The sequence below is a fragment of the Mesocricetus auratus genome, unplaced genomic scaffold (genome assembly GCF_017639785.1).
Source record: "Mesocricetus auratus isolate SY011 unplaced genomic scaffold, BCM_Maur_2.0 Super-Scaffold_100023, whole genome shotgun sequence".
In the NCBI taxonomy this organism is placed as follows: Eukaryota; Metazoa; Chordata; class Mammalia; order Rodentia; family Cricetidae; genus Mesocricetus; species Mesocricetus auratus.
In genome coordinates, this window is record NW_024429204.1 from 2,544,307 (window position 1) to 2,558,636 (window position 14,330).

At 48.7% G+C, this 14,330-nt stretch overlaps 1 protein-coding gene across 2 annotated transcripts in view; it reads right to left on the reverse strand.

Annotated features, from left to right (window-relative positions):
* Nucleotides 1-9,602: 9,602 nt before the first annotated feature.
* The window catches only part of Rgs22 (regulator of G protein signaling 22), a 99,099-nt gene continuing 94,371 nt past the window's right edge, over nt 9,603-14,330 (reverse strand). For both annotated transcript variants that reach the window (XM_040730413.1, XM_021228699.2), the window contains exons 25-27: nt 13,475-13,568; nt 12,991-13,041; nt 9,603-12,243 (exon numbers count right to left, since the gene is read on the reverse strand). In XM_040730413.1, the coding sequence (XP_040586347.1) occupies nt 13,037-13,041; nt 13,475-13,568 (99 nt within the window). In that variant the 3' untranslated portion in view covers nt 9,603-12,243; nt 12,991-13,036. The remainder of the gene's footprint in view (nt 12,244-12,990; nt 13,042-13,474; nt 13,569-14,330) is intronic.

A 14,330-nucleotide genomic window follows, 5' to 3' on the forward strand; every position in this document is an offset into this window, starting at 1 on the left:
CTTTCAAACCAATGAGGCTTAAGACAGCGAAGGGGGTGGGGGGGACAATTAGCGCTTCTTACGTGGCTCAACGCAGACCCACAAAGTGTGTGTACAAATCCAGCTAAGCAAGACACTTTGCCAACTACACCTAAATGCTATGCCCCAGGTCAGGGGCTTGAACTTGCTTCACCCTGTAAGTAGGCTGCAATTTTTAGAACTTAGGAGAATCACCTAACCAGTTTTTCCAAAGTTTTTTTTTTTTTTTTTTGGTTTTACGAGACAGGGTTTCTCTGTTTTGGAGGCTGTCGGTCGAGCCTGGCCTCGAACTCACAGAGATCCACCTGCCTCTGCCTCCCGAGTGCTGGGATTAAAGGCGTGCGCCACCAACACCCGGCTAGTTTTTCCAAAGTTTAAAAACCCACTGAAAGCCAGGGCTGAGTACGTGGCACCGAGACAGCTGAGTTGACCTCTACTGGCATTAATATAAGACGTCACGTAGAGACATGAACCGTAGAACCCATCAAAACACCACAGCAACAGATGGATCTGCTACAATCTTGGTAGGTGAATGAGCACAGGTAATTTTCAGGTCATTTCATCCTAACCGAAACGACGGCTGCATCATACCACCGACCTAAATTTACTCAGTTCTTCCTAGACAGACTCTGTCTGCCAGCAAAACAACTACAGATGGAAACATTGTTGTCTCCGCGGGGTTTCTATGCAGGTCTGAACCGAATGTTACCATTCCTTCATATTGTCACAAAGATCCACAGAAGCATATAACTGGTTTTTTTGTTGTTGTTGTTGTTTAGTTTTAAGCCACGATGCTATTGTTTTATGTACTATTTGGGACTTTTAGAAGTCACAAAATGGTCTATTTTTATTTTATTGTTTTACTTGGAGAAAAAACTAATTAGGAAAACATAGGTCTCCTATTTCTGTTGCATTGAAAGGCTTGCGCGGGGTGATTAACTGTACTGACAATAGATAGCAGTGCCAACAGCCCCCCACAATGTTTCTTGGTTAAATGCATTTAGACCTCCATGTAAGATGCACTCTGCCATGTTCAATATGGTGCTAGACATGGGTAGAAGGGGAAAAAAAGCAGATATTTAATTTTTCCAAGCAGGAGGCATGAGGTTGCTAAAGTCCTCAGCCTCCACAGGAGTATTATTAATTGGACAGTCCCAGCAACCAAAGCCGTAAGGTTTGTGGGAGAAATTCTACAAGGAGCATCAAGCTAGAACAGGATATGGGAGCCCAAATGAAAAACATGAATCAATAAAAGAAAAAAAAAACCGTTAAGCTAGCTGAAGTCTCAGCGTAGTCTTTGAAGTCAGTTCAAGCCCAGCATACTTGAGTTCTGATGTAATCTTAAAATGGTGGGTACAAACAAAGACTCAGAAACTTCTGGATTGACTGCACATGAATCAGTCCGCTGATGGCTGTGGTGATTACGCAGCGGCCTTCGCTGAGCTACGTTTGAACGAAAACAGTCTTTCTTCCCAGGATGAAATATGGGAGTAAAGACTCCACCAAGGAGAAAAGCTGTGCTCCCAACTCACACCTCCCCACACACGTTATGTGAAAGGCTTCACGCGTACGTGCGGCACGCGTTGCTACTCCCTGAGCCCCTTTCTCTTAAGCAGCAGTAATGCATAAACGCCCGCACGCGAGCGCATTCTTCCTGTGTGATGACATGTTTGTTCCTTGTTTGTCCTGCCATTTGTCGCATTTCACATTCCAGCTAATGAGATGATGGCTTTTCTGTGCACAAGAATATTATTTTTCTGAGAAGAGATAATTCCCTTGATTTGGGGGAAAAAAGGCTATTTCTAGTGGGACGGGGATTTCAAACACACATGGTATCAAAGAGCCATGCCCATAATGGACAAAATGTATTCAATTAAAAGCACATCTCATTAAGTGTCTCTCTTTTGTGCTGACAAGCCTTAAAAGTAAATAGCATATAAGATGAAAGTGCATAGTGATTTTTAAAATAATAATCCATTTAAAATCCTTGGATGAAATGAGTGTTGTTATAGATAGTCCCCCGTCCCCCTCTCTCCTGCCCCCCTCTCTCTCCCTTCCTCCCTCCCTTCCTGACTCCCTCCCATGTTGTGTTTTTGGAGACAAGATCTCATAAGCAGCCCAGGTTAACCTCAAACAGCAACCCTTCTGCTCCTGCCTCCCAACAGCTGAGATTACATGTGGATGCCATACTCCTCAGTTAGCAAGTGTGACCCTTTGAAAGACATTCATCTTCTTTTGATGACAAACAGGAAAACTTAGTAAATAGTGCTCTAACTTAAAAAAGGCAAAACAGCATTGGCTGGCAATACCATACTCTTAGTATCATTACGATGCCAATTGGATAGGAAGTCGTCGATACTTCATAGAATATACATCAGCAACAAATGGAGCAGTTTAATTAAGAAATGAAACGTCACAGGGCAAGAATACACCATATACGGTGCAAGGTCACCTGGTAGCAGTACTGTTACTGTAGCCCGCAGAAGAAAAGAGTTGCTGTTGCCATGGCTTTCTTGGGGGGGGGTAATTATAGTGCACTTTCTAAACCTCTAAGCACCTAGTCAGACATGCTACCCACACTGCAGCACGGTGGATAAATACTGCTGAGGCACATGGTAAGGCAAGAAAGAAAACAGAGCCAGCTTAGTGGAAGGGTTTTAAAGGAACAATTTTTAAAACGAGTCTCTGAGTTTGGAAATGATGACAGGAGGGATTCCCAGGCAGATGGACAGGGACAAAATTGCATCAGCTGCTGGAGTCGTAGGGGTGGCAAGTCCAGGAGTTATCAAAGTGTGCTGTGGGCCCATTTTCAAGGGTTGAAAACTCTTCATAATGCTCACCCACCAGGAATCTGTGAAAGTTTGCGGTGACCACCATGGCTGTCTTGTCCTGTGTGTGTGTGTGTGTGTGTGTGTGTGTGTGTGTGTGTGTGTTTGCAATTGTTCATGGGTTATTCCGGTTTTCACAACAGTCCTGGCCCAAATTACAACCTCTCCAGGAGCAGAACAACCACCCCAGACAAGTAGAGCTGTTACATTAAGGTAGCCGGGTGGTGTGCGTGCGTGCTTGTGTGCATGTGTAAACATTAGTTCAGAAAGGCATGGGCTGTAAGCTATTTGTGCTAAGGTCCAGGAATTTTTCCTTGAATAAGTGCCCAGAATTCTCCGGTGGGCGGTTTCAATGTTTTTCTCTTCTTTTTTTTTTTTTCTGTGAGATGAAGTTCCATCCTACTTAGCAATTCTGCGATTAAAAAAAATACTTGCTAGAAGTCCCACATTGGATGTCAGACCATACGCCTCGCTATCTCCTCTCTTAATCTCTCTCAGGTAGGGCAAGAAGCCAAGAGAAGGATGCCTTTGTGTTGAACGTGGGAGAGGGAGCCGTCAGTGCACCGAAGACTTGGAGAGTGTGGGGAAGAGGATGGAGGGGATGACGTTGACGCACAATCAGAGGAGTCGGAGAGCTTGCAAAATGGTGGATGGACAGCGTGGTCGTCACAGCGTGGTCATCATCAACCTGTGTCCAGGAGCCCTGAAGAGGCCTCACTTACACCTCCTCGTCTGGGCTTTGGCTTTGACTTCTAGGAATTTTTTCCCCATCCTTTCAGCCTCTGGACCACACCTCAAGTTGGCACGGCAGAGGCCTTCCGTGGGGACTATACAAATTTCATAGCTTGTTTCTGATGCAGGTTTGGGGGGCCTAGTGGTTGTTTCAGAAATTGAAAAATTATAGCGTCTTTCAAGCCAGGTTAGTGGTTTGGTTGGGAATACAGTCCCATCAGAATTTTAGCTTCCAGTCTAGCTAGTATCAGTTCCAAGTCAGAAATCTCTTCTGATTATAGTGTTTAACCAGCCGGCACTCGGTCGTACATTTCGGTGCACGGCTCTCCCTTGTTTTAATTGTGTCTGTTTCAAGGCCTTCTGAAGTAATTGGTTAGAGGAAAAATGGTGGTCACTATGAGGTGGGTGTTGTGAGGGTGGGGGAGCCTATCTGGGCTCTTGGTCAGCTTGACTCAAGGCCAGTGTGTCTGAGGGTCACCCGTCACCAGAGCCATTCTGAGCCAATGGCTGAGATTTGTTCCGAATGAACGTGGATCAAGGAAAAAATGTGAATGAACTCCCAAGAACAGGAAGGGTTCCAAGGGGGACATGCTACAGCGTTGTCTTGCCCAGGGGTCTTTTGTGGGTCTTGTCTGTCTGTGAACCTAACTTTTAATGGCTGAACCATTTCTCCAGCCCTTTTATGGGTCTTAGGGCTGGAATTGAGACTGAAATTACCTTTATCGAGATGGGTCATTTTTTTGAGTACATCATTGGTAAGCCAGCAAGGAGTCTACAGGCCCTACTCATGCTCCCTAGCAGGACTGGAGAAGCAGTCACGTGTCACTCATACAATCAGGGTTGTCGTGGCGATCTGCCATGAGCCCTTCCTTAATTCCTGCCTCATCTTTACTTGGGCCTCGGTTGGGAGGCTACCACCACCTAAAGGTAAAGCCTCAGCCGCTGTTGAAAAGGGGAGGTGACTTTCTGAACTTCGAGGGTTGACGTCATCAGGTTTCACGCTAAGTTTAGTTGTAAGGCGTAGAGCATGTGCCTCCCGGCCAGACTGTGATTCTTTCTGCATCTACTAGTGAGTGGATTCTGCTCGGTGCCTTCTCACAGAACCTTGCCAAAAACCAAAGGTGACCAAATGCACAAACGTCCACGCCCCAAGAGACTGATATATGTATCAACAGATTGACGCCTAATGATAGTCTACTACATCCACAGATCAGAGCCTTAGCAGTCATCATCAGAGAGCCTTCCTCCAGCAGCAGATGGGGACAGATGTAGAGGCCCACAGCCAGACATTACGTGGCATGAGAGTCTAAATGGGAGGTCTCCATCAAATCCCTCCCCTCAGAGTTCGGGGAAGTCCACCAGAGAGGAGGAGGAAGAGGAAGAGGAGGAGGGGAAGGAGGAAGAGGAGAGGAAGAGGAGGAGGAAGAGGGGAGGAAGAGGTGGAGGAGGAGGAGGGAAGGAGGAAGAGGAGGAAGAGAAGGAAGGGAAGGAGGAAGAGTAGAGGAAGAGGAGAGGAAGAGGGGAGGAAGAGGTGGAGGAAGAGAAGGAGGGGAAGGAGGAAGAGGAGGAGGAAGAGGAGGAAGGGAAGGAGGAAGAGTAGAGGAAGAGGAGGAAGGGAAGGAGGAAGAGTAGAGGAAGAGGAGGAGGAAGAGGAAGAGGAAGAGGAGGAAGAGGGGAGGAAGAGGTGGAGGAGGAGGAGGGAAGGAGGAAGAGGAGAGGAAGAGGAGGAAGAGGAGGAGGAAGAGGGAGGAAGAGGTGGAGGAAGAGGAGGAGGAAGAGGGGAGGAAGAGGTGGAGGAAGAGGAAGAGGAAGAGGAAGAGGAGGAGGAGGCCCTCTGAGTCAGTTAAGCAGGTGCCTGTGAGCTTGCAGAGATTGAAGCGGCAAGGGCAGGGTCTGCACCCGGTCCCCTGCACTTACGTCACAGCTTTCAGCTTAGCGTTTTTATGGGGCTCCAGGGTGTGAGAACCAACGCGTGGTCTGCTTCTCGTGCCTGCGCCTCTCTGCCTTCCGCTGGGTCACCTTCTCCAACTTCGATGTGACGGTTTCTTTGCTTCACGTCTTTACTCTGTCGCATTTGGCTGCTATCTCTTAGAAGCCTGCTCTTTTCTAATGGGAGACAGACAGGGGGTGGGTCTGGAGGGGAGGTGGGGGACAGCTGGAAGGAGCAGAGGGAGGGAAAACTATAACCAGGACATGCTGTGTGAGGAAAGTATCCATTTTCAGTAAAAGGAAAAACACGGAAAAATATGGGGAAAACAAAACAAGGGCTCGTGCTCATCATGGAAGATGGCTGTATAAGCAGGGCCCCTTCTGTCAGTCTCCTCCTGTCTGTACTCTGGAGACCATAGCAATTAAGGCAGAATTGTACACAAATGGCGGAGAGGAGTTACTGGAAACATCTGTGAGTGGCCAGTTATCTTCTCCACCTGGTCCTATGAGGGAACGCCGGCAGTCAACAAGCCCAGCTGTTGAGAGAGAGCAGGCAAGCTTGTCTGATGATGATGATGATGGCTACTTTGCTCTGTAACATCCCCCCCTGAAGTAGGCTGAGACGTGATGGTGAGATCCGTTCCGTAGTTATTGGAATTCCATCACTAAGAGGAATGAGGAGAGAGGTAGAAACAGACCCCACTTTTAATTGCGCCCTGTACTGCTGAGTATGTTAGTCCCGTGTAACCTGCCCCAATCAGCTTCGAGTTCACATGGGGATCGTGAACAGGCAAAGTATGGCTCCCTCTGTGTCAACAGCTTCAGCCTACCCTGTCAGGTCTGCACGCAGTGCGTCAGCTCTGGACTGTACCAGTGACCCAGCACGAGGAGTTAGTCGGAGCTCTGAGTTTGTAGTGTTGGGGCCCTTGCTTCTTGGTGTTATCGCTCCAGGCTTGGAGAGTCAGAACTGCTGCTGGGTGTGCCTGTGGTGGGCAGCGCTGGGGGAGATGCCTGCTCTCAGTACCAGGTCAGCTATTCAGCCCACGACAAAGACTACAAGCAGGCAACAGGGCAGTCAAATGAGGCTTTACTGGGGCCTTGGCCAAAGCATAGGAAGGAGCTCCCCTAGACTGCTTAGAGGAGGCAGGGGTACATCACGCCTAACTATCGTGAGTTAGGAGGTATTCTGCCCAGACAGATTGAGCACTACTGCAGAGAAGGTCCAGGGTGACTGTAGACCAGGTCATCTAAGTCCATCTGAAGGCATTATGGCCATGGTAAGATCTCTGGAACTGTTAGAGGGTCTATGGGACAGTTCCCAGAAGCTGTGTTTGAAATGGGAGCCAAGGCAATTGCAGTAGGTCACCCTGCAGTTGGCAGCCATGGAGATGAATGGTTCACACTGTAGAGGCAGCCATGGTGACTACACTGGTTCACCTTGCAGTGGAAGCTATGGAAATGATTCTACACAGCAACGGCAGCCTCTCAGTCTCTGGGACCCAGTGGCTGGGTGGAATCTCCTTGAGCAGCATAAGGTTTTGGTTGGTTGTTTTTGAGGTAAGGTCTTGTTATGATGCACAAAGTGATCTCAAACTCTTCATCTTCCTGCTCCAGTCTCCCAAATGTTGAGATGTCACACACACACACACACACACACACACACACACACACACACACACACACACACAGCTTCCTTTTGAGCCGGAGTCTCATGAAACCTGTGCTAGCCCCCATGTCACCTTGCGGCTGTGGCTGGCATTGAGCTGCTGGTCCTCTTGCCTCCACCTCCCAAGCGCTGGGATTACAGGCATGCACGGTCACACCAGGCTTGTGCTGGGCAGAGACTGAACGCAAGGCCTCAAGTATGCCAGGCAAGTGCTCTGTCGAGCTGAACCAGGTTCCCAGACCACGTGGGCGGGTGCTGGCTTATGTTCCAGAGCTACTGCTGCGGTTCTGTGTGGGGTAGGGTCTCGCAGCTGATAATCAAGCAGCCAACTTTGTGTAACTGAGGACCCAAGAGTCACCTGCTTGGCGCCATCGCTTTCAAAGGAGCAGCATGAAGCAGTGCTCTGCTCTCCAAAGATCCGACATGGGATGGCCACTCCTTCGGAGAGCTTTCTAAACAGCGCTTAACCCTTGGGGAGCCTGGTGTGTCTCTGACTCCGGGAAAAGGAAACATTATGGATGTTGAGTTTTTCTTTTCATCTTTAGATCTAAGGCCCTAATTTGAAATAAATTCTCACTGCGGTGTAGATCTTTTAAAACTTCGAAGCCCCATTAGAAAGTCCTTCACCGTGGAAGAGGGGACAGAAAGAACAGGAAGCTGGGAGCTAGGAAGCCAGGCTGGGATGAAGCGTGACCCTAATTGGTCTTAACAATAAACACCTGGAGTCAGATAGCCGGTAAAAGCTGAAAGACCAGAGAAACAAAAGAGCAGCTACAGTCACCTCTTACCTCTCTGAATTCTCCGACTGAAAGGGCCGAGATCCTGTCTCTGCCCCATGGCATCACTTCCTGTCTGTCTGTACAGACCTCCAGACTCTATGGTTAGCTAGTGGCTAGCTCCGCCCTCTGATCTTCAGGCAAACTTTACTTGTCAGAGCACAGACAAAATCACACAACAGGAGCTGGGCGTTGGTGGTGTACGCCTTTAATCCCAGTACTCGGGAGGCAGAGGCAGGCGGATCTCTGTGAGTTCGAGGCCAGCCTGGTCTACAGAGCGAGTTCGGACAGCCTCCAAAGCCACAGAGAAACCCTGTCTCAAAAAACAAAACAAAACAAAAAAATCACACAACAGGTACCTTCAGGACTCAGCAGCCCCTGAAAATGGGCTCTCAAAGCCGTTGTGGTCACTTACTTCGGAACCTGTCGACCGCCAATCACAGATAGGGGAGGGGCTCATAGGGCCCTACTGCCCCTACTGAACCATAGGCAACTGGAAGATTCTGCGGGAGGGATAGTCATGGTCTAGTTTGTGCCAAAGGACTCTGAGGGATAGTTTTAAACCCATGGTCACACAGGCGATCCAGGTCAGAAAAAGGAAAAAAAAAATAGAAACGACTATGGAAAAGGGGTCTATGGGGGACAGGTGGAAGCTAGAACTAAGCAGAATGAAAGCCCCATCCACACAAAGGACATTGTCCAAGAACCAATTTAATCAACCACAGAATCGCCAGTTAGAGCTACAAAAGACCTGGAGTTCTTTACGAATGACTTCACAGAGATTCAAAGAGATTGGATACACTGCTCCACGTAAGGAAGAGGAACAGATTCAGAGCTAGACCTAATTTCTGCCGAGTCTGTGGATGGGTTATTGTTTTGCCTGGTGGCAGGGCCTCCTACATGCCAGGGAGGTGCTCTCCTGTCGGGGCTGCAGCCCCGCCCTCACTGGACCTATCGTTGTAGGAAGGAATTCCATTGTAAACTATGACAACTAGGGGGGGGGAAGTATTTTTCAATTATATGACAAATGGAAAGATAAATGTTAAAGAAATATAGCATGCCAGATGTGGTAGCACACGCCTTTAATCCCAGAAGAGGCAAGGCTGGTGAGTTCCAGGGCAGCCTGGTCTACATACTGAGTTCCAGGACAGCCTGGTCTACATAAAGAGACTTTGTCTCAACTAGGCATTGGTGGTGCACACCTTTAATCCCAGCACTTGGGAGGCAGAGGCAAGTGGATCTCTGAGTTCAAGGTCAGCCTGGTCTACAGAGTGAGTGCCAGAACACCGAGGGGCTACACACAGAAACCCTATCTGGAAAAATGAAGGAGGAGGAGGAGGAGGAGGAGGGAGGACAGGGAGGAGGAGGAGGAGGAGGAGGAGGAGGAGGAGGAGGAGGAGGGAGGGCAGGGAGGAGGAGGAGGAGGAATATAGCACAGATTATATCTTTAACTGGCCAGAATACTTTTGGGTTACTTCCACTGAATTTCCTTCAAAATACTTGTATTTACCTCAAATAATGTAACAGAACTATGAGCTCAAGTTCCCCATTTTCTAGAGCACAGGTTGGCATGACATAGATTAGTGTACTCAACACCTGCACCTGACAAAAGTGAGGTATTTAAAAAAAAAGAAAACTCATTAAAACAAAGAATATATTTCATCAAATGCCCAGATAGGGCACAGTTAGAATTTATTTAGTCATCTGTACACACTCTTAAGTTAGATTTAAAGACAGTTAAGGCTGTCTAAAATATAGCATCTCTATATTAAATGCAAGAACCGACTTGGAGAAGAAAGGGTTAGTTTGGCTTACAATCCCAGGTGAGAGCCATTCCACAGAGGAGAGCAGAGAGAGGAGGATGGAACTGTGCTGCCTGCTCTTTGGCTTCTCCAGCTTCTCCTGTCTGGTTCAGTCCCCGGCCTAACCCACACTGAGGGCAAGCCATCCCACCCAGCCATCGATACAGACGGACGGTCCCGCGCTCATGTGCACGGGGCAAGGGAGATTCCTGGATGGCTGTGGGCTGTGTCACGTCGCAGCACGTCGCTGTATTAAACTTTTTAGATGAACAGTGGTGTTTGCCTTCTAGAGATTTAATACTAAAGCCATTTCCTTCCCCCGCTGTCGTGCAATGAAGAGACTCGAGCCACGGAGGGGAAGACGAGTGTGGCGGTCTGTGTCTCTAAGAAAGCAGTGTCGCTAGATCTGACCAGGATCACGGCGGTTGTGCCAAATAAGGGGCCTGTGTATCAGCCCTGCCCTCAGCAGGGCACTTAGCCAGGGAAATATCATGTTTGTTCCCTGAAGACAGGTAGAAAGTGACCATGCAGAAGAAAGAGATAAACTAAGTTCCAGATTCTGGGTGCTGGGTATTTTTCTTTGTTGCAGCTTTGGGCGATGAACACCATTCACCAAACTCAACAAACCCGCATGGAGTTTATTGGGAAAGGGAGCAAAGGGAGGGGTGGGTGTTAACCGACTGGGAGCAGGAATGGAAAGGAGAGAGAGAGAAGAGGCAGGAGACGCTTGCTTATAACAGGGTACGGGAACGGTTTCGAATGAGTCTCAGCAGTTGGGGCCATTGAAACTGGAGTCACGGAGCTGCTCCGTGCGGCCCCAGTTCAACATGGTTTCTGCATGCAGAGTCCTTATGCAGCTACCTAACGCATGCGTGATGCAGCCGTGCATCTTTGGGGCGTGATCGCCTGTCAAAGATGGAGAAGAGCGATCCCAGGGTCGGGAGAGAGAGCCTGAGAGTTAGAGAGGTTCCATGACCAGGAGAGGTTCCCTACGGAAGCACAGACCTGGAAGAGATGGGAGCAGGAACAGGACCAGGTTGCCCAGGACCCAGGGAGAGGGAGAAGTCAGGATATCAACAATGCGGTTCTAGAATAAGGTAACTACCCAGCAACAGAGAGCTCAAAGGACATTAAGAAGAACCAACAGGCCAGTGCCGGACACGCATGGGCACACAGCTGTAAAACAAACAAACAAACAAAAACCCTCCTGGTGTCAGTAATTCTGTTCCATGCTTTGAGTTAGAGCCAAAATTGAACATGCAAATACTTAACAGCATAAAAATGGCCACTAACGTCATAGGCAGACTAGCCTCTTGACTATAAATTGTGTAGTTAAGCAAACCGTCTACAGAACACTTAAAACACAGATGCCAAACATCAGGGCGTGGCTCTCGCATGGGGAGGGTTGGGAGTCGTCGTAAGCACCCTTGCAACAAGAAAGCAGCTCAGAAAACAGAAAGGCAACAGTTTTTGGGTGCATCAAAGAATGGTGGTAACGGGTGGCCTCCGCCTGCAGGCAGCCCCTGCGGTGCCAGTGATATTTTTATCAAGCAAGGTGTGGTGGTCCACACGTTGTCTGGTCATCCCAAGACTCAGGAGGGTCAACGACAGCTGTACATCATGGCCTTAACCCCCCCCCCCACACACACACAGAGAGACACACACAGAACAGATAACGAGTGTCTGCTAGTCCCTTAGATGAAGGAAGCCATCTGACACTTTCCCTATTTAAAATCCCAAACCACGTCGAGAATTTGGGGCGATGGTTTGTCTTTGAAAATGACCTTCTGGGACCACGTGTGACTGTAGGACACAGATTCTAATCTGGATTGCAGTCCCCGGAGGCCCTCGGAGATGTGAGCCACAAATGGCCCTATCAGGGTCCTCTCTCCCATGTTCTCCTCCCCCCAGGCAGGAACAAGCATCAGGTGTGTGTGTGTGAGAGACTGGTCCCCTTTTGTCCCACGGGTGGCCCTGTACCCTTTCCGAGTACCATTTCATTCTGCCCTAACACGCTGCAAAGAGCAATCTGCAGTGTAGTAAGTCTGTGTGGAAGTCACTTAGGCGTCTGGTAGTTCCAGGGTGTCTTCCGTGAGTAACCAGAAGGGGTGCGGGGAGTGACCCATGGAGCCTGAAATGCTAACCCACGTCGTGTGAGTCTTTCGCACACTGCTCCGTGGAAACCGCTGCCTTGGCACAGTCTCATCACGGCTGGGAATGGGGGAGGGAGTGTCTTCATCAACTATATTAGGAAGAGTCACACCCCTAGCTGCCCAATGAGTAGATCTGCTAACTGAAGCAAGCCTGCAAAGAGCATTTGCTGGAAGGTGGCACAAGGGAGCGTAATATTGCTTTTTCCTCGAGGGCTATGGTAGGCAAACAATTTTAATTCCTCTAGCCTAGATAGTAGATAGTATTCCAAGGTAACGCAGACTCTCCAAAATCTTGGGCAATCAGCCGCTCATGTTAGTTCAAGTTGGCTTAAAGAAATCCTGCAAAGGAAAAAAAAATATGCATGAAACAAAGACATATAGAAAATAAATCCAAACAATAAGAGTACAAATTTAAAAGAACTGTCACTAAAAACAAACAAATGTGGCGTCCTTGGTGTTCAGGGTCTTAAGAAGTTAACCCAAGATGTGGTAGTCTGGAAGGGTGCTGTGTGGAGGCTAACGAGAAGGAAAACAAGATCAGCAGCCTGAGAACATTTGGGTCCACCCTCTCCCCCAGCCTCCAAGAGCTGGAAAACCATCGTTGAAACCAGCCAAGGATAAGAGAGGTATAGGAGCCTTCACTGGCTACTTTGGGTATGTGGCCCAGCTGTCTACAGGCGCAACACGTTCTGCGCTAGACTGCTGTGGAAAGGAGGGCTTGGTAAACTCTCAACGTTTGAGTCCAACCAAAATCCTGCAGGTTCATCTGCACGTGGACGGAGAGAGACTCGGGCTTGGTGTTGAGTCTTTTACAATACTACCTGTGTCAGGACGCATTAGGGAGCCTGAGCCAGGGCCCACTTGCCCTCCAGGTTCTTGATGGAAGAGGTTGGTAAGCGGTAAACAGAAGCCCCCCCCCCCCCAGGAATCTCGTCATGGAGAGCTGTTCCTACCCTTTGGTTTGGTATCGAGGCGCACGGGTGTGATTGTGGTGTCTCCGGGTGGGCATGTGGTTTGGTCTGGGCCTCAGGGGGTTTGCCTGGGTGGGTGGGTGTGCAGTAAAAGGGAGTCTCCCAGTCCGCTTACCTCACACCTATCAACAGCAGAGTGTGAGCATCCCGCTTGAATGTCTCTACCCTGGAAAACAGGAGACCAGAGTTAGGCATGGGTCTCCGTGACTCCTCCCTCGGTGGCGGTGGTGGCGGAAGAGAAATTCCACAGACACAGAGAGACTGAACGTTCTCCTAAGTAGAGGGTGGGGAGCCGCGGTGGGGAGAGCAGGGGGAGGGGGGGGGAGCCTCTGGCTCTGGCAGGTTAGGATAGGAGCGGGAATATGACAGCTGAAGAAGATCTCGGGAACTGACTCTGAATGCTGTGGGGAGAGAGGCTCTTCTTCAAGAACATAGTGGAGCCAGTGGGAAGCTTAATCGAGTTTGTGAAAGATGATGTATGTACCTGCGCCGAGATACCAGAGAGGGGAAAAACAGGGAAGCCACGGGCGCAAGCTCCTAAGAGCTGAGCTAGATGATAGCACAGTGACCCTGCGCGCACGGCAGGAGGTGAAAGTCACCTGTGAGCATTTTCTTTTCCACTTCTTCCTGAATTTTCAGAAGGATCCGCTCCTGTTCCAAGGCTTCGATGTACTTTGAATAGCACCAGGTTGGCTAAAAATAAATAAATAAATAATAATAGTTTTCAGGCTCATTAAACATTTTGCCAGACTTGCCCCAGGAGACAAACTGGAGGTAAAATAAGTATTGTTCCTTTACTTAAACTTTTCAGTGGCCTGTTGGAACTTACAATACTGCTGACCAGTGAGTAAGGCCGCAAGAGCTAATGGGTATGGTTACAGTGACTCTGTTATGACACATTAATTATGAGTTTATGTGCTTACAAAACACCCAAGGTTATTTTGGTGGTGATAATTTTGAATTAAGACTGACTGCTGAACAGCAATAATTTATCATTATTCCCCAGTTTCTAGAGTGACAACATGCAGACCTAAAACAGCAAAAACCAACTGTAAGTATGCATGCTTTTTTAAGTGCCTCTGACACGCAGAAACTGTGCAGTTTCCTACAGAACTCTGAAGCTACTATAGGACATGAGTATTACCCTGGCCATCACTGTTTCTCTCTTGGCTCCCAGGGGATTCTATGTCCCGTTCATGAGGCAGAGTAACACTTTGATACGGGCAGAGCTCAGGGCCTCTGTGTCTACATCCCCCTCATTTAAGCTCATGTTGCCCTTCCAACAGGACACGCCCATCATTTGCTGATGCGTGTTCTGGGTCCACATCAGATGGAGCTGTCGGCACACGTATCTACAAGACCAGTCATTTCTCCTTCTGTGGGTTTTATAGCCTGTCGGTTTTCTCAGCGGGGCAACAACTTATGTGGCATTTCTATGTGCAGGAAAGACTGTTT